Source organism: Toxorhynchites rutilus, chromosome 2 (assembly GCF_029784135.1).
Source record: "Toxorhynchites rutilus septentrionalis strain SRP chromosome 2, ASM2978413v1, whole genome shotgun sequence".
NCBI lineage: Eukaryota > Metazoa > Arthropoda > Insecta > Diptera > Culicidae > Toxorhynchites > Toxorhynchites rutilus.
Window position 1 is genome coordinate 297,774,529 of NC_073745.1, and position 20,293 is coordinate 297,794,821.

General features: G+C 39.3%; 1 protein-coding gene across 1 annotated transcript in view; it reads right to left on the minus strand.

Annotated features, from left to right (window-relative positions):
• The window catches only part of LOC129764601 (uncharacterized), a 37,744-nt gene extending 21,459 nt beyond the window's left edge, over positions 1 to 16,285 (minus strand). Inside the window, exons 1-3 of the mRNA XM_055763829.1 lie at positions 15,619 to 16,285; positions 5,480 to 5,664; positions 4,953 to 5,408 (exon numbers count right to left, since the gene is read on the minus strand). Coding sequence (XP_055619804.1) covers positions 4,953 to 5,408; positions 5,480 to 5,664; positions 15,619 to 15,736 — 759 coding nt within the window. The 5' untranslated portion in view covers positions 15,737 to 16,285. The remainder of the gene's footprint in view (positions 1 to 4,952; positions 5,409 to 5,479; positions 5,665 to 15,618) is intronic.
• Positions 16,286 to 20,293: the final 4,008 nt, after the last annotated feature.

Here is a 20,293-nt window from a genome sequence, read left to right on the forward strand (position 1 = left end):
TACAGCTAACGAGGGCACACCGTACATCTTCCAAGGGAATCCCCGGCGCAAAAATGTGACCACTCCCAAAGTTCAAGGACAAGCCCCTCCGGTTATACCCTCTGTTAGCATGCCTAAAAAATCGAGTGCAGCGGACAAGCAAAATCAGGTTCCTCCTGGCTTCCGTGGGAATAATTCACCTTCGAACGACCCAGCACTCGAAGGGACATCAAAAACCCCAACTGTCCCTATTTTACCGACCAGTTCAACTTCCCAATCGGGATTTATAAAGTTGACTGACCTTGTGGCTCAAATCTTCACATGCTTTAATGTTTCCGACTCCATCAGAACCATTGTCATATCAATGCTTCCAGTATTAAAGACAATTTTGCAACAATTGATGCAAACATGGCCCCTCCTTGCAATGATTATCTCTCTTGATGTCTAATTCAAATAGAGAGGTCGGAGATATCACTGTTTTACAGTGGAATTGTCGTAGTCTTATCCCTAAATTGGATACATTCAAATTTTTAATTCATAACTTCAATTGTGATGTTTTTGCTCTGTCCGAAACTTGGCTTTCTTCGCGAGATGATCTCTCTTTCCACGATTTTAATATTATACGCTTGGACCGTGATGACAGATACGGAGGGGTGCTATTGGGGATCAATAAGTGCCACTCATTTTTTCGAATTGACCTTCCACCTATTGGAGGGATTGAAGCTGTTGCTTGTCATGCAAACATCAGAGGAAAAGACCTCTGTATTGTCAGCTTGTATTGGCCTCCGAGAGCTGCGGTTAGCCGCAAGCAACTTGTTGACATGTGCTCACTCCTTCCTGAGCCACGATTGATCTTGGGAGACTTCAATTCTCACGGAACTGCCTGGGGGGAACAGTACGACGACAATCGTTCACTGTTGATATATGATCTTTGTAACAGCTTCAATATGACACTTTTGAACACTGGGGAAACAACACGTGTACCTAAACCTCCTGCTAACCCAAGTGCTCTTGACCTCTCGCTTTGCTCGAATTCACTATCGTTAGATTGCAAGTGGAATGTAATCCAGGACCCCAACGGTAGTGATCACTTGCCAATCAAAATTTCCATCACCATTGGGTCGAATTTTTCTGAATCTATAAACATGGCATATGACCTCACAAGACACATTGACTGGAAAAAATATGCGGACGCGATTGCTCTAGCCATCAATTCCAGAGATGGTTTACCTCCATTGGAGGAGTATAACTTCCTTTCTCGTTTGATCTATGACAGCGCGGTTCGCGCTCAAACGAAACCCATCCCAGGCTCCACTATTCGTCGAAGGCCTCCCAATCCATGGTGGGATAGCCAATGTTCCAAGCTTTATCAGGATAAATCGAACGCATTCAAAGCTTTTCGGAAACGTGGAACCCCTGAAAATTTTCAGACGTATTTGGACCTTGAAAATCAATTTAAAAACTTGATCAAAGGGAAAAAACGTGCTTATTGGCGAAATTTCGTGGGAGGTTTGTCACGAGAAACGTCAATGAAAAAATTATGGAAAGTGGCTCGAAACATGAGAAATCGCTCTTCATCCAATGAAAGCGAGGAATATTCACATCGATGGATTTTGAATTTTGCACGGAAGGTTTGTCCTGATTCCGCTCCTGTGCAAAAAATTGTTCGAGATATACCACAAGATAGGTGCGATCTTGATTCCGAGTTTTCGATGGTAGAATTCTCTCTTGCTCTGCTTTCATGTAACAATTCTGCTCCGGGATCGGATAGAATTAAGTTCAACTTGCTGAAAAACCTCCCTGATGTGGCGAAACATCGCTTGTTGAATTTATTCAATCGGTTTCTGGAGAATAATATTGTTCCAGATGATTGGAGACAAGTACGAGTTATAGCTATTCAAAAACCCGGAAAACCCGCGTCCGACTTCAATTCGTACCGCCCAATAGCAATGCTGTCTTGTATACGGAAATTGTTGGAGAAAATGATCTTGTTTCGCCTTGATCGATGGGTTGAAACGAATGGCCTACTCTCAGATACACAATATGGGTTCCGCAGGGGCAAGGGGACGAATGATTGTCTTGCGTTGCTTTCTTCAGAAATTCAAATGGCTTACGCCGGAAAAAAACAAATGGCTTCAGTATTCTTGGACATAAAGGGGGCCTTTGATTCTGTTTCAATAGAGGTTTTGACAGACAAATTACACTCTCGGGGTCTGTCGCCTCTATTGAATAATATGTTATATAACTTGCTTTGTGAGAAGCATTTGAACTTTTCTCACGGAGATTCGGCAGTAAGTCGGGTCTCTTACATGGGCCTCCCCCAGGGCACATGTTTAAGCCCCCTTTTGTACAACTTCTATGTAAGCGACATCGACAATTGCCTTACACAAAATTGCACCTTAAGACAACTTGCAGATGATGGAGTGGTCTCTGTCGTAGGATCAACAGAATCCGACCTACAAGAACCCTTACAAGATACTTTGAACAATTTTTCAACCTGGGCCATTGGGCTAGGGATCGAATTCTCCACGGAGAAAACAGAGATGGTGGTTTTTTCTAGCAAGCATAGACCAGCAAAACCAAAGCTTCAACTTTTGGGTAAACCGATCACTCATGCTATGTCATTCAAGTATCTTGGGGTATGGTTTGACTCCAAATGTACTTGGGGGGCCCATATTAGGTATCTGAGTAAAAAATGCCAACAAAGAATAAATTTTCTCCGTACAATTACCGGCACCTGGTGGGGAGCCCATCCCGAAGATCTTATAATGTTGTATAGAACAACTATTCTCTCAGTGATGGAGTATGGCAGTTTCTGTTTTCAATCAGCTGCCAAAACACACTTAATTAAACTCGAGCGAATTCAGTATCTTTGTCTCCGTATTGCGTTGGGATGTATGCCCTCAACGCATACCATGAGTCTCGAGGTTTTGGCAGGCCTACTCCCACTAAAAGATCGCTTCAATTTATTATCTCTTCGGTTCTTCATCCGGTGTAAGGTCATGAACCTATTGGTGATCGGAAATTTTGAGCGGCTGATCGAGCTAAATTTTCACTCCGGATTCATGAGTTCATATCATGAATTCATCTCCATGCAGGTTGATTCTTCTTCGTATATTCCCAACCGTGTTTGTTTCCCTGACTACATCAATTCCTCTGTGCATTTTGATCTGTCCATGAAGCAAGATATTCATGGATATTCAGATTACCAACGATCGAGGATCGCTCCAACGATCTTCGATGAAAAATATAGGGGTATCAATTGTGATAATATGTACTTTACTGATGGGTCCACTATAAATGAGTCCACAGGATTTGGAGTGTTCAACGAATTTTTTAGCACCTCACACAGTCTTCAGAATCCTTGCTCAGTGTATATTGCTGAATTGGCAGCAATTCATTGGGCGCTGGACAGCGTCGCCTCACGACCTGTTGAACACTATTACATTGTAACGGATAGTCTTAGCTCTGTCGAAGCTATCCGTTCAGTGAGGCCGGAAAAGCACTCGCCGTACTTCCTTGAGAGAATACGAAAAATTTTGAGTGCTTTATCCAGACGCTGTTATGTCATTACCTTTGTGTGGGTCCCTTCTCATTGCTCAATTCCGGGTAATGAGAGGGCTGACTCATTAGCAAAGGTAGGTGCGATTGAAGGCGATATTTATCAGCGTCAAATCGCCTTCAATGAATTTTACTCTTTAGTCCGTAGAAATACCATCGCTAACTGGCAACGCAAATGGAACGAAGATGAATTGGGCCGGTGACTTCACTCGATTATCCCTAAGGTTAGCCTCAAACCATGGTTCAAAAGTCTGGACTTGAGTCGGGACTTTATTCGCACCTTCTCCCGACTCATGTCCAATCACTGTTCGTTAGACGCGCTACTCTTTCGTTTCAATCTGGCCGGCAGCAATATCTGCGTTTGTGGCCGAGGTTACCACGACATCGAACACGTTGTTTGGTCGTGTGAGGTGTATCTTGTTGCCAGATCGAATTTAGAGAACTCCCTTCGGGCTAGAGGAAGGCAGCCCAATGTGCCGGTGAGAGATGTGTTGGCTCGGTTAGACCTTGATTACATGTCCCAAATATATGTTTTCCTTAAATCTATCGATGTTCGTGTGTGATTATCCTTATATCCTTATACCCTCCATTTCTTCCTTTGTGAGTAATTGGTCCGCTTGCTATAAACAGAAGAATGAAATGTAAATTCACAACTGATGTACGAATAGATTTAAGAATTGAGTGTGTGTGATTATCAACATTGTAATAATTTCCTTATACCCCATCCTTTTCCTGAGAAAATGTCACCCTTTTAATCTCGAGTCCACCACGAGTAATCGGTTTCCCACATTACTAACCATAGATTTAAGAAAATTGTTCATATATATAGTTTTAAAAATATATTTAAGATTTCGGCTCCTTTAAACTTATGTAACTGAGCCTGTAAAAATAAACGAATTTATATAAAAAAAAAAAAAAATCTTAGGGGGAACATGGAAAAATATCTAGAAATTCGTTCAGCATCATTTCGTAAATAGTATTCCAACACGAATTTTTCAGGTTATTAGCCGAAATGGCAAGGTTACCAATTATTGACATGTAATTCAGTAAGTAAACCGTAAACCGATCATTTTGAATTTTTCATTGATAATCAGGGTGGTCTTATAGAAGTTGGACAGAGTGTACGAATAATTCATCGCTAAAAACACACTTAGTACACATAACAACGTTATCACATAGAATGTATGCACTTGTTGGGTTTATACTTAAGTTTAAAATAGACAATTCAACAAAAATACGCGGACAGAAAAAAGATATGTGCCAACCAAAAACATACAGTCAGACAGCTTTTAAAAATAAATTGTGTCAATTACGCAACGCGTGTTTCACCGTTATAATAAGAGGGAAAAATCTCAAATAATCTTCACACACCATTATCAACGAGTGAGCTTTTGGTTTCTGTTTTGACTTACCCTCGTCATAACATATCCGATACAGCCGAATGCCAAAATAAGAAATATCAGCCCCGGAGGGATCCGCGGTGCCATTGTGAGCAAATAAACGAGCGCTGATAGCTGGCCAAAACAAAACAGCACACAGCCGTGGACCATCAGATAGAACGAAACACTACTCTGTTTGGCTGCATCCTCCTGAGCTGTTGTTGTGGAGTGGGGCCAAGAATCGTGAAATCTGCGACCACGTTCCTGTGTCGATGACGAACTGATATCATTGCAGGCGAAGAACTCCTCCAACGGAACATCCGGTTTGTCCACAGTGGTTTCTGTTTGGACAGCGGCGTCCGCGGGTTTGCTCGGTTCCTCAAAGGTCTCATCGTCCACCAGCGGATCCTTGCTGCTGCCATCATTGAAAATCACCTTAGCAGCCCTATCGGTGGTTATGATCGCAGACAATGTCAGCTTGAGGAACAACTGTGGAAAGATTTAAACGAACATGAGTGTTACTCCTTCTCGCGGGAAAAAAAGATGGCACATCATCATACCCTAACAGTGTTGATTTTGCCATCCTCACCGGAAACGAGGCTCAGTGGACGGCTCACCAGTCGGGTAAATGGCGTCAGAAACAGGACACACAGAACGCGGTACGTGACTGTCTGGATGACACCACGTGTCGTGACAACGAGCGCTTCGAAGACTGACCGTAAAGCTTCTTTGTTTGATTTGAAACCTGGATGGGGCCGGAGAAGCAGGAAGAAAAAAAAGTAAAACAATATTATATAAAGCTGTGCAAAATTTATTGTTGTTGATACAGAACCATCTCTCTCACGTCATCTGGGCAATTGATTTCGCATTTGGGCCCGATGCTCGATGAGGTGTGTTTTGTATATGTGGGGAGCACTTTGATGCACACGAGAGTCGTGATAAGACGTATGCAATTTTAACAGTCTTTATCGCGAGCCTTGGAACATGACCCGCAGAATTTTGCTAAGAAAGCAAACATTTGATGAGTGGCATAACATTTACCCGATAGGACAACAAAATTCACATTACTAATTCGATGGGGATTCTTCGTCTTTCAAAACGTGAAAAATTATGCCCTTGCAAAAATATGCAGGTCAAACTCTGCTATGATCGGCTGTATGATCTAATATGGATTTTCAAAAGCCGCTTGAAATAGGAAACGTGCACCACGGTGCAATTAGCAGATTAGGCGGTGTGTTTTCATTAAAGTGCTTTGTTTAGTTTAGGCAATCTAAACAAAAGATAACTACACAACGTAAAGACGTCTGTACACAGATTTTAACTGATACTCTGATGTTAAATCTGAGTGCAGAAGTCAAGCTTCGGCCTCGTGGTGCATCAGTCACGTTGCGTGAGAGGCATCCGGTACAATAGTGCTAATATAGGATTGGACGATTTTTAGAAAAAAATCTGTCTTGACGAATCGATTTTCTAAACGACCTAGGAGCTTGAGCTTAATAGACTGTACAATTCGTAGTTGCTCTCCGTGATTGACCTGAACCAACCAAATTGTACAAAGAACACACAGAATGACGCTTGGGACTAGCAAATCATTCTCGTTGTGCAATCTTCGGTGAGTCGAGCTTTAAATGGTCAATAACGACGCCGGCCACGTCCTTACAGTCACCAGGGGAAGGGAAGGAATCTTAGTATGACATTCGCTGCCCGAAGGCCAGAAGGATCGCCTCTATAGCGTGGTTCCCTAGCGTTTACCATGGAGGGGATAGTTGTTAGTGCGGAAAGGTAAGATTCAGGATTCACTGAGGTAAGTGGTGTGATTATGTAAACGCGACTACCGACTACTCGACGAAACGAAATTCCTAAAAATTCCTTTCAACACGCGACAGAGAACATCTTCAGGTAACCTGACAAGGAAAACTTGTAGTATTCGTTGGATCGGCTGAATATTATAACTATCATTGGGAAACCTAAGAAGGTAACCGAGATAATACCTGTGACACTAATAAGAGCAGAAATATAGAAATCGTAAACCATTACACATATTATTTATAAAATTCCAATCGCGACGGCGTTGATTTAACTTTGGCAAATCTAAGAAGGTAACCAAGAGAATTTCAGTAAAACCGATAAGATTGGAACTTTATACCGTAATTCATCGTGCGTACTCTTTGACGAACTCCATCTGCATAGTTAAAAAATTATGAATTAGTTAAACTGATGTATTTAAGGAATTTAAATTTATGTAAACAAGGAATTTAAGAACTTTGAAATACGCATTAACTTTACTCGATTTACTACCTACTCAAATACACTGTTGATGATCAACGTAAACCCTTTACGTTTCGCGATCTATGATTTATGACTCACTTTTAACGAATCACGATCACGGGTTGGGAAAAACAATCAACCATTCAATATGTATGAATTCTCGCGTAACTCCCGGAAAAATTTACTCTCCTCATCTACATTCTCTTTTGTATAACTCAGCAGTAAAAGCTCTTTCTGATGGGTTCGGCGATCGGCGATGTGCTTCTCTTACTCATATTTCCTCTCTGGAAAAGCTGTCAATCTTTCCTCTCGTAGAACACATTTCTTCTCACTCTATCTCATACAATAATACACAATACAAACATGAGGTTTTGAGACAATATATAGTCTGTCATTTTGTAGTGGCAGCCATCTTGGATTTGTATTTTCATAAATAACTGTGTTCTACTAGTCAAGCACTTTCATTTGATACCCTTATTGATGGGGTTTTGGAAAACCAATATCGATGAGGTTTTGAGAAAATATGTGATCCACCATTTTGTAGCGGCCGCCATCTTGAATTTTCAAGATCATTAAATACGCAGTTTTATAATGACTACAGAGATAAAGGTGTGTTCCAAATTTCAGATCAATCGGTCAACAGGAAGGGGGTCAAAATTCTATTAATGTGGGTCAGCGCTACAGACAAACAAGTTACAAACATACAAACATACAAGCAGATTACAGGGCAAGCTAAATAAAATCGTTTAAAAACAACGAAAGAATTCTTTTCGTGTGAAATACCACCTTTACAACGAGCCTAAACTTGAAATTTTATGATCGATATTACGCGAGATATTGATCACTGAAGCCAGCCAACGAGAAAAATAATAAATTTCTTTAATGTTTGTTCTCGCCGGCAATAATTTCGTAGTTCTATTTCAATGATGCGGTTGTGTACTGGACATCACCCTTCTTCATATATTTTTTTGCGACCCGCGACACCATGACTAGCACGTGTTTGTGGCCCCTATGAAGAAAAGGTAGAGTACCGCTAATCTAGAGCAACTATTTTCAAACGTATATGCGATTCACTACAGGCAAACAAAAAAAACGAATGACAAAAAATGTAGAAATGGTCAAGTAAGGTTCAGTGACACGTGTTTTAAGTAATCAAATAAAACAAAGTAAAAATTTTCATTCAAATTTTACCAATTTAAAGCTGCTTTCCGACCTGCTGCAAATGGTAAGATTTGATGGGAAAGTTTCAAAACCATGTTTGTTACATCCGGAGTTCCTCAAGGCTCTCATTTGGGGCCACTTTTGTTTATTTTATTTTTTAATGGCGTTTGCGTTTTTCTTAACAGTGTTAAGGCACTTATCTACGCAGATGATATGAAGCTGTATATGGAAATAAAGAATGAAGAAGACTTTCAAACATTCAAAAATGATGTTGACATGTTTTACAAATGGTGCACTAAGAGTTTATTACAGCTCAATGTTAGGAAAAGCACTTTGATGACTTTCACAAGAAGAAGAACACACTTGAACAATGGTGTTAAGCTGGGAAATCAACCCATCAATAGATGTCAACGAATAAGAGACTTAGGCGTGGTCCTAGATTCGAAACTAACCTTCGTTGATCATCATAATACAATCCATAGAGCAAATAATATGTTGAGCTTCATCAAACGCTTTAGTTACCATTTCCGATTTTACGGTTTTCCACAGCATGTAATACAATTTTTCGCAGTTGCTTTGAACACACTAATTTATCCAGTGATCGACAACACTGGTGCTTATTGAGCAACCTCAATCCTGGGAGAATTGGAAGTGTTAGGAAGCGATCTCATTCTCATTCAAAGTTTCCGCCACAAGAGCTGTAATTATCCTAGTTTTACATCCAAGCTTGAGCGTCATTCTGCGTTCTGTTGTGATTGGATTATGATCGAAATATCTTAAAATTGTTAAACGCATTGCATTGAGAACAGCCCTAGCGAAAAGTGAATATTACCTGAGACGAGACATGACAATAGGGGGCCGATTCCGGACCACTTCTTCTGTCAAACTCGGACCACTTGCAACTCGGCTTCTGATTGGTTGATGAGGAAAACAATTGACAAAGATAAATATACAAAAATGGGATTCCCAACATTTTCACAGTGTTGTCAAATACATTCAAAATTGAATAATAGTTGCATTCACATTTCATTTTAGCGAAATTTTCTATTATGGATTCTTTGTATATATTCGTTTCTGTTACGTCCGGTGCTCAGTTCCTGAAGAGAGGGAAACATTGCATCGGAATTTCCACCCTACATCTTTTTGTGATTCTCTTGCCATCTAGCATAGCATAATAGCAGCGGCCTAGCAGAGAAGAACATTCAATTATTTTCCAACAGTAAAGCTGTTAGCAATAAAATTAGGATCAAATAACAAATAACAACGATACGGTGCCGACATCTGGATACGAAATTAGTTTTTAACAAGCCTTACTACTCAGTCCGAAGGCACTTTTAAATTGCCAAAATCTGAATAAAAATTTTTACTTGGCTTTATTTATTTACTTGAAGCACGTCTTTCTTTCCTTAACTTGACCTATTTTCTATACACTTTCCGATAATCTCACTAAAACTTATCATTATAATATAAAATTATATTCAAATACAATTTATGTACGAGATTATTTCACCAAATGAAGAAAGCAAAGTTTTCCATTCACATTCACATTCACAATAATTTGATACGGAAAATTTAATTTTTATTCATAATTTCTATTTGAAAAGGGTTCATTCTACCTGAAAACCCATAATTTTCTTTAACTCGTGAAACTAAATTTAATGGCGCGTCGTTCATTTCGATTTCATCGTGAAGTGTAAACGGTAAGGCCTATAATCTCTTGATAAATAAAATGAACTATGAATTTAATTCATGTATTTCAACATATACTTCTACTATCAAATCTACGTTTACTAGTTTTCTTTATCTCTTCACATTTAATTTTTTTGCATACCAAAATAACAGGAAAGTACTTATTGTTTGAAATATGTGACATTCGGTTGAAGAATTAACACACAAAAATGGTGCAGCTCAGAAAGTACATGATACGAAGAACACATGTTTTTCATTGGAAAATAATCTTCCAAAATTTTATAACATTTGGCAACCTTCACATCTCGCTTTCCTGTTATCTAGCACTTGGTCGACGAAAATGCAGAAAGAAGAGTAAGAAGCCAGTTGTCACGTCTTGTCTTAGAATTTTACAGGTGTATGACACGATTATCGCTATCTCACTCTACCTACCGTCACCGCCTATCTCACTATCCCGCTGCTGTAAAAGTTCATCATCGACATCACGATATGTCAGATGGTGGAAAATTCAGGGGTATGACTAAAACGTCAAATCCCTCATATTACCAGTGTACCCAATATTGCTGCGGTTCACTGACATTTTGGTTCTGTCAATTACTGTTGTTTACAACTAGGTCCGGTTATATAGTCGAATAGTGGCTAACTTTAAACTCCATGTTAAATGTGAACACCTCCATGTGAAACCGAAACATGAAAATCGCTCATGCAGTTAGAAATAAAGCAGGGCTATCTCCGTGATTTCAACGATTTCAATCCTCGCAAATGATATGTTGGTAAACTAATTACGCCATATTGATTTTGATTTTGGGTAGCCTATATTCAATTGATGAGACTTTTTCCCCACCTGCAAGCAAAAATGTTTTTAATTTAAACAGAATTTAGTATTTGATGTGGAAAAGCTAATTTTCATTCATAATTTTAATTTTTAAAAAGTTCACTCCGACCGAAAATCAGCTATTTTATGACGCTCCCCTAAACTAGTAAACGAAGCTCAATGCCGTCAACGCGCATCACTGTTTTGAACAAAACAAATACTTTTGACATCTCAAACGTTGGCACCAAAAACATGGCGGGTGCCATACAGCTGGAGTTTTAAGAGTTTTCTCCTAGTATATTTTCAAAAACTCTGCTTGCGCTACATTCGAATGCACAAAAGTTCCATGCTCCGTAAACATTAAAAAAAAAACAGTTCTGAATGCAAGAGGAAAGCAATTGATTAGATTTTTTCCGAAATTATTGTAGTCTAAGATTAATGATCATGACGCAAACATGTATTGCTTGCGTCATTTTCATTAGTATTTACTCGAGATTTCTATGCCAAATAGCACGCCTTGAATGCATTCTGAGTGGCAAGCTCTAGAATACGCGTGACCACAGTGCAAAGACGGAGGACATTTTTTTGACGAAAAATTCCCCCGACCAGAACGGGAATCGAACCCGAAACCCCGGCATGTTAGCAAACGAGCACTTATTTTGGAGAATTTGAACAAATGATGTTTTAAGATGGATTGGAATAGACAAGTTATCCGTTGTAACTTTTTCAATTTGTTAATACAGCATTAAATATGTCAGTACCAGCGAATATTCAAAGCCTGAATAAGGACCATATGGAGAATTCGATTTATACAGGATTTTTCACTGAAGCAGACAAATAATATCATTTTCAACCGTTTCCTTTTATCCATGAATGATAAGAATAGAAAACTGATCCGTCAAACGCTTTGGCCTAAAGATTTAGAACGCACTATGTAACATGAACTAAATCGACTAAAGCCTGTGTTTTTTGGAAGTAAAACGTCAAATTTGTACCAAAAATCGCAATACATCAGAGTGAATCGTCTCTGATTCAATACAAGTAAGTACCTATAAGTACCTATAGTACTTATAAGCAGTGTTGAAAGAAATCATCTTAGCTAAGCTCAAATGCATAGATTTTCGGGCTAGGTTGCATCGAAAACCTATATATTCCAAACGAAAACCAAAATGACCGATCCAGACAACCAGTGAATATGAGCAAATGAACTTTTGTTCTTCAATATGTTTCGAAGTTTTTCCAATTTTTCCACCCAGTGTCATTTGCATCTTGATTATTCGAGATGCCAGAATTGAATTTCATTTTAGCCATATGAATATCAGCTGTTGTTTATTTTTAACATGTTTGTTATTGTCATCAATACTAGCTGACCCGACGAACTTCGTCCCGCCTGTGTGGCATATAAAACACAATTTCAAGATAGCTTAACTTGGGGCTTGACCTATAACGGGTTAGTACCCTTATCCACCACCGCAAGCGCAACAGTACACAGCCGTTAATCGGGTAACGCTTCAACGCATACACACACACATGCACACGAGCCGAATATCCGGTACTCCATATATGATTCTCCACTCTTTCACCGACACTGCACGAGGTAAGTCGCACACCGCCCAAAATAGATTTTTTGATTTGAATACTTTCAAACATCCACGTTTTCTTACTAAGTGAACGTTAGTGAGTCCAATCACTGAACTCTTCATTGATTGATTACCCTTTGACCCTTTACAATTTCCTTTTACTATAAATTGTCTAGTACTTCTACAAAAATTCGTCCTTATAATATAAAATTATTTTCAGACACAATTGTCGTTCAAGATGGAGAAACATATTATTTGGAAATAATATGTTTCTCCATTGCATGGAATACATGTTTGATACAGAGAATATTACAAAATTAAGACAGCTCTAATCGGACCATTCCTTCCTCGGGTTTAGGGCACACCAACACATTTGGCCTTCCATTTTGGTTTATATAAATAGAAGATATAGGAATGCGTTATTCCGTCTGAAAATCCTTTTCCACCTTCGAACAAAAATCAATTTATTTCGTTAGCGCCAACATCAAATGGACCAACAACGCTTAGCTAATTGAAGAACATATGTGAATTCAATTTTCCGAATTTTCATATTTTTCTCTACGCTATATTGATCTACGGGAAGAGACGAATACAACGAAGTATAGATGACTCAAATTGAACCATTCCTTCCTCGGGTTTTGCGCTTACCAACACATTTGGCCTTCCATTTTTATTTATAGATTTAAGATATGGAAATGCGTTATTTCGCCTGAAAATCCATTTCCACTTACGAACAAAGATCAAATTCGATAGCGTAAATATTGAATGGAACTAACAACGCTTATTATGATGTAATTTCCGAACATGTGGGAATTCAATTTTCCGATTTTTCGACCTTCCTTTTTTCCGATTTTTCTACGGGAAGAGACGAATACAACAAAATACAGGAGGCTAAAATCGGACCATCCCTTCTTCGGGGTTTCCGCTTACCAACAGATTTTGCCTTACATTTTTATTTATATAGATAATGAGGGCAGTGTGTTTCAAGCTGAAAAAAATTTTAAGGGGTTGTATCTAGGACACGACTGAATATTTTCGACGTAGAAATATGCAATTATATTATGCAATCCACTTGTTTACCACTTCGAATATTATTTGAGGATGCATCGAAATTTTTGTAAGATTATGTTCTTCGTTACAAATTAATTTGATGAACATCCTTCTACGCTTGATATGATGTCTAGAACTACCAAAATATATGAACAGAAGAATTGTCAAACGATCATTGTATTTTACATTTACGCTTCTCAGTTTAAAAGTACGTTTTAAGGGAACATATTCTGGTCTGCACAAACGACAAGCGAGTACAAAAGTACTCAACACCATAAAATACCCCCGACTTGCATGTATTTGCAAAGCGGATTCCCCCAGGCATATTAATTTGGAAGTTCGTGTTAGGGAACACAGCTCGGTGGGAACAGAAATACCCCCGACTTGAATGTATATTGACAGAGCGGATTTCCACAGGTACATCGTTTTCGAAGTCAGTGTTGGGGAAACCGTAAATCGGGCCAATCAAAACTTGGCAGTTAGGGCGTTTAGACAACGCTTGACATTTCACAGTTATTCAATTGTTCATCTAATGAAAAATAATATTTTATTAATTGTGATAAACGCGCAGAAATATTTCCTATCAATTTACGCAAACATCTTTCCGATCTGTTAAGAAATGTTCGAGTTATAAGCATTCGAAATACGGGTAGGCTTAGCACACAAATCGGCAGAACAAATGTATGGGAAAAAAGGAAGTTCTTCCAGTTTTCATGAATTTAAACCGTTTAGAGATTAGCGAATTGTAATGTATAGCATATCAAACAAATCTTAGAGAATTTCCGATTCGATTGGTATGCAAATCATGAGAATTCGTTCACGGTGAAAATAGTTAAATAGAAATAAAATCATATTCGTTACTCGTGAATATTTGTTGATATTCTAAGACACTGCTTATAAGCACCTAACAAGTATTCATCTTAGGGGGTCTTCGTAGCCACTTGGTTACGCGTTCGCTTACCAAGCGATCGATCGTGAGTTCAAACTCAGGGCCCTCAATTGACCATCTTTGTGTTGTTATAGAATAACTACGTCCACGCAACCATCATCAGCGATGGAAATCGATCCACGGTGGAACAAAGATCGATTCATCCATACAACTGCTCTGCTCTGCAAGAAACATCGGGCTGCTGTTCTATAAATAACCCAACAATGATCAATACCAATACGCTGTCCGGTCTGCTGAACAATGGAAGAACAGATAGAATACGCTTACGCCTAAATGGCTACTACTCTGTAATTTACCATAATGTAATGGAACAGAAAACTTAGCGCCTAAATAGCTACTACTAACTACTGTGTAATTTACAATTTATAGAAACATAAACATATGTACATGTACACACTTAAAACCCGGCTCTGTTACAGCTAAAATGCTAATGAGCCTAATAAATAAATAAACGAGATAAAAAAATAGTATTCATCTTTCAATCTCTTTAATATGAACATGAACTTACATAAACCTCATATAAAATTTATTCGGCAGAGACGCAACAAACAGCTAAATTGAAAAATCATTTGCATTTTCTGATCCATCGGAATCATCAAAAACATTGATTGTACCTTGAAAATGTGCCCGCAATCAATATGACTGTAGTCAAGCTTCAACAAAATCACATTTTTTGTCTTACACAACACATCCTAAATCCCACAAATTATGCTCCAGACTTCAAGTTTATTTTAGGCAGCTATTACCATGTCAACTTGAACCAATGATTAATTTTCGCCATTATCTCTTATCTCCATAATCCAAATTACACCATCTTAGCACGGCAACGAGTCCAACGTTATTTGCTTTCTAAACGCATCTTTGACCCCCGCGTGGCGGGCCAGTGATCTCCTGAATTAACATTCTCCCACTTATCAGCGATTGAACTGCAGATAATGAAAAACTGTTTTGACTAGCACTTTTTATCGTCCCGTTCCCTAGAAACTGCGCTTGCTATCAGAAGAAAGTTCTTCCGGTCGGTCGCAAACCCGTAATCAGTGCAACAAGTGCAAAGCGAAAATCAATAGCTCAGAAGCCCTTCAACGGCCAATAATAACTACTCTGTAGGTGCGCGTCCACCCCAGGTTATGCATTAACACGCTTATTACGCCAGAACAGGCTAACCATAACTATAACCATATAGCATACCTTTCAGCCGCATGGGATGCGCCAGTGAGCACAACTTCTGGAACGAGTTGCTCCGCAGGAACATCTTGGACCGGCTGCTCTCGGTCGGCATCTTGCTCATCTCCATAACAGACGACATCGTCTCTCTTGCACTTGTTTTTCGGATTAACAACAATTCACCAAATTTAGAAATCTGCTTTTTTTCTCTGATATCACTGTGAATTGTTTGCTTTTGTATATTTCTCTTGTCCTGATCACTGACTAACCGCTCGAAAACCAATCGACAGACAGGAGGCAACTGGCGCGAATAAAGCAAAGATCAACCGAACCGGATCCGCATGGAACACAACTGCCACACGATATGTTCTGATATGTTCTTTCCCCTTTTTGTTCCCAGAGATCTTTAATAGGGAGTGTTCGCGAAACTAATTTGGTCGTTTATCGGACTGAAACACCCCTCCATTGCAGCGGCGCGATCGAATTGGCGGGTAGTTGCGCTCCGTTTCGATGTCTATGCACAAGTGGCTGCACTTTGATTACCCGGCTGGAATTAATTCCTTCCCGGGATTCTCCGCGTCCGAACAGCCGCACACAATGCTTCGGGAGAAGCGAGCTGAGGAGTAGAGGGCCTAGAACACCTTTCCTTCGCTGGCGATGGCACAGAACTGTTTTGCACAGAAAGCTTCGCAATGATGATTGCACACGATCGACTGCGGGACAGCTCGGTGCGAATTCACTGATAATGGAGAGAAGCGGGAGCGACGAATAATTACGACACAGGATTGAAAGTAATTATGATTTTGATTCCATGCTTTCGAGGTACCGGAGGTACCGGTTGGGTTCCAATATTTTCACATGTGGTATCAAAATTCCATCCAGACTTTATTCCGTGACATATCAACGGATGCATACAATAAGTTGAACATACAATAATATGAACTTACCAGATGAGCCGAAAAAAGCACGGAATATCCACCTATTCACTACGGATGCTCATGCTTTTGCTCTCTACTTTGCTCTATTTTGCGGTAACGGTAGACTCTAATCAGAATATAATTATCAAGAAATTTAACAAATCTGTTGCAGAACATCAACGGCCTTCAGCTAAGAACAAAGACGAGAAAGCGCAAAGACATCAAACAATGGATCATATTTGATACCAAGTTAAAACATTTAAAAAAAAAGTGCGAAATCGCAGTCATTGCTAAATTTGCCACTCTCTCTGTCGACCAGTGAAGGAGCCAAACCTCACTTCTGCCATGAAATGGTCCGTCATGAGCTCACATAGGACTGGAAAGATCTATGTTATGGAAAAAAGGTATGTTGTGGAAGAAACCATGCGTCAGCAGAATATTTTACAAACATTCTTACCCCAGGGCCAAATTCGTAACAAATTTGCAATAAACAGATTTTACGTGTTAAAACTTTGCACTGGTACCGGACTTTAACTCTTTGTGGTCATTTGTCTGCTCTCAGCCACCATACATTTTTTTACCGTTCTGGTCGTTTGTCTGCTCTCAGCCACCACAGCAAGAAACCATGCTTATCTCATATTTTACTCAACCAAATTTCATTTTATGCTTTTCCTTAACGAAGCTTGATGTCTAGTGAACCTGTTCACGAATCAATACGGTGCTCCCATAAGTAATAGATAACGGTACTCAGTATCAAATATAGTAGTTACCCACACAAAACAACACACAGTGCGTTGAATGCATAGGAATGTGGGACAAAAATCATAACAGCATAACTTAGCCACACTTTGGTGTGATGGAAAAGATTATTCATAAGTAGCAGAACTACTGTTTACATAAATGTCTCATGTTATTTGAATAATCGCATAAGTGTCTCAAGCGACAAAATCTTCGTTCATCTGATTTCGCATACGCAGAAATCATTATTTGAGTAACTACTGGTTCAAATAATGTTGAAGTAGTTAATACGTATACATTAGGGTTCCAATGAATGTATGGGAGAAAATCGACTCTAAAATTTCAAAAAGTTACCCTATGCAAAATGTTCACCACCTCGAAAAAACACCCAATGCCGAATTTTAGCTCAATCGGACTTAAGGAAGAGTGGCGCAAAGCGGTCAAAGTTTGAGTTTTTTGAAAATCAAAAAATCACCCAAGGGGGGAATCGGGGTTTTCGAAAAAAAAGATTATGCCAAATGTCTTGAAATTGCATGAAACGTCGATATCTAGTGTCATCTCGAAAATTTTGTTTTGTCAAAAATCGACGTTCTGGGACGTTCTGGAAAATAGTACTTATTCCTGAATACTATGGGATATGATAAGAACAACACTGCCCATGTTTGCATGGGAGACGTTTTTTTGGAGTACGAAACGAAAAGTATGGCTTTGGGTGCCAATATAAATAGTTATCCTGATTTTTCATTCGGAACTTGCTACGAAATGTTGATTTGCACGATAATATACCCTATGTAATATATTTGCGCCACTCTTCCTTAAGTCCGATTGAGCTGATATTTTGTATAGGGTGTTTTTTCGAGGTGGTGAGCATTTTTTTTTATGGAGTAGCTTTTTGAAATTCGTGAAGATCATTTTCATTGGTGTTAACTCAGACCGGACCATGTGACATTTTAATGATTTCGAGAAAAACGAGTTTGAGGTTTGATGCTATGAGGGGTTTTAATTAAGCGTTCAAAACGATTTCGATAAGTTATTCCTGCATTACGCATGATTCTCCAAATCTGATAAATGTGGAATGCAGCTTACAAAATGCTTAACGTAATGCAATCGATAACCTGAAAATTTTGATTTTGCGACTTGGTCCGCTCTGTCTTCAAACCGACCATATATATAGTTCACAAAAAAAAAGAAAAAAAAAGTTTACTTTTCATAATCTTGCATGTGTCAATGCTTTTTCAAGGAAAAATAATTCCGACCAGTACGATACCCATGCCAAATTTAATACGACCGCAAAGGGTTAAAGCACGTTTGGAAAATTTGGTATTTCTGTGAGTAAAATCAAAACACATATGAGAGATTTAGTCGACGAAATCCAAAAATCATGTTGGGGAGATGGTGGTAAGACGGACATGTTAAGGAAAACTTCAATTGTATCTTTGGAAACTCATGTTTTCAAAAATTTAAAAGCAGTTTCTTACAGTTCAATATACTGGTTTTCGAAATTGACCAAATGTTTTATAAAAATATGTTTTCCATGTTTTTTACTGAAATTAAAACAAGCCGAAAAGTAGAACATTTTTATCGGTGCGGGTATAATGGACATGTAGTGGGGGGGGATATGGACAGGTTCATAACATACGAAGCGTAGAGGTTTATCGCTCGCGAGAGGAATAATTTCACTCTCTCAGTGTTTGTGCGCCCAGCAACTGAAATAGAACAAAAAGAGAAAGCAATATAAAAATGAGTTCTATATTCCTTCCTTCACTTTCCATCATGCATTGGATGTGAATATGGATGTGACTGTCCATTTCATACCACCCCCCCCCCCCCCCATGCTATGGGGGGATCCACTAAATACTCAGATGCAAGAGCAAATAAGTCACTGCAACAGCAGGTGCAGTAACAGACATCTTTGAAACAGCTGGAACAAATCCTCGATTCGTTGACGAGTAACATTCTCGAAGTTAGGCACGAGCCGGAACAAACGTCACATTTGCTGATTACTAAGTGCGTTACAAGGATTTATTCGCCAAAGATATCCTTCCCCTCGACGATAAAGTTATGGTGAAATTTCATCTTACATCCTACCGAATCGCTCAAACAAGGTGAGGTTCGACGACTCGGTGAGTAAACTGAAAAGTTCATTTGGCAACCCAGAGTCCGTGACCCACGAACGGTAACAGAGCTTGGAATCCATGAAGCAAACTGGGTGTCGAATTCGAACTGGGGAAACTTCCGGAGAATCAGCTCAAATGCTCCGTATTCGTCGAAGGCCGGAAAGCAGAAAACGATGCGGATGTCAGAACCGGCTTGCGGAGTGGAATCGTGGAGTGGAATGAAATTACGTGAGTGAATATGAATGAATGATACCAACTTCCGAACTTCAGGCAAGACCCAGTTATGACAGGGGTAGCGCCTTCGTCAACAGCGGTACAAGCAGTGAAGCGGAGGTAATTCAGTTGGAAGCATCCCCGCTCAGGACGAAAATCGCCGCTATCGAGAACCAAGAAATCATCGATATGCAGGTCCGGCAATGTATTGTTGGAACTGTGCTGCTATGCATTATTTCAAAAACCTGCCCTTTCCTTAGAAACAAAAAGGTGGAATGATCAAAATTTGGTCAATTTCTATTTGATCTAATTCTTTTGAGTGTATATTTAAAAAAATAGAACCGGGGGCATTTGACGTTTGTTACTACATTACTAGAACACTTCTTTTATTCACCACCAGAGTGCGCTCATTACCGCCGGAGATCCGGGTGGGTACCAAATTACCCACGGGGCACCAATTTGTACCAGTTCCTAGTGTACCTAGTGTTGGGAAAACGCAATTTTGTTGTTTTTTTGCCTACAAGCGTAACCATGCAAATTTGCAATGAAATTATCCGTCCAGTTGAAGGATATTGTCGGCAAAAAGAGGGCCTAGGAGATTTTGCGGACTCAAACATTTTTTTTCCAATTGGAAAACGTTTGCGTCTATTTATGCGGATAATCAATCATTTCAATGAACATTTGTTCGCATAGCTAGACCTAATCACCAGGTTG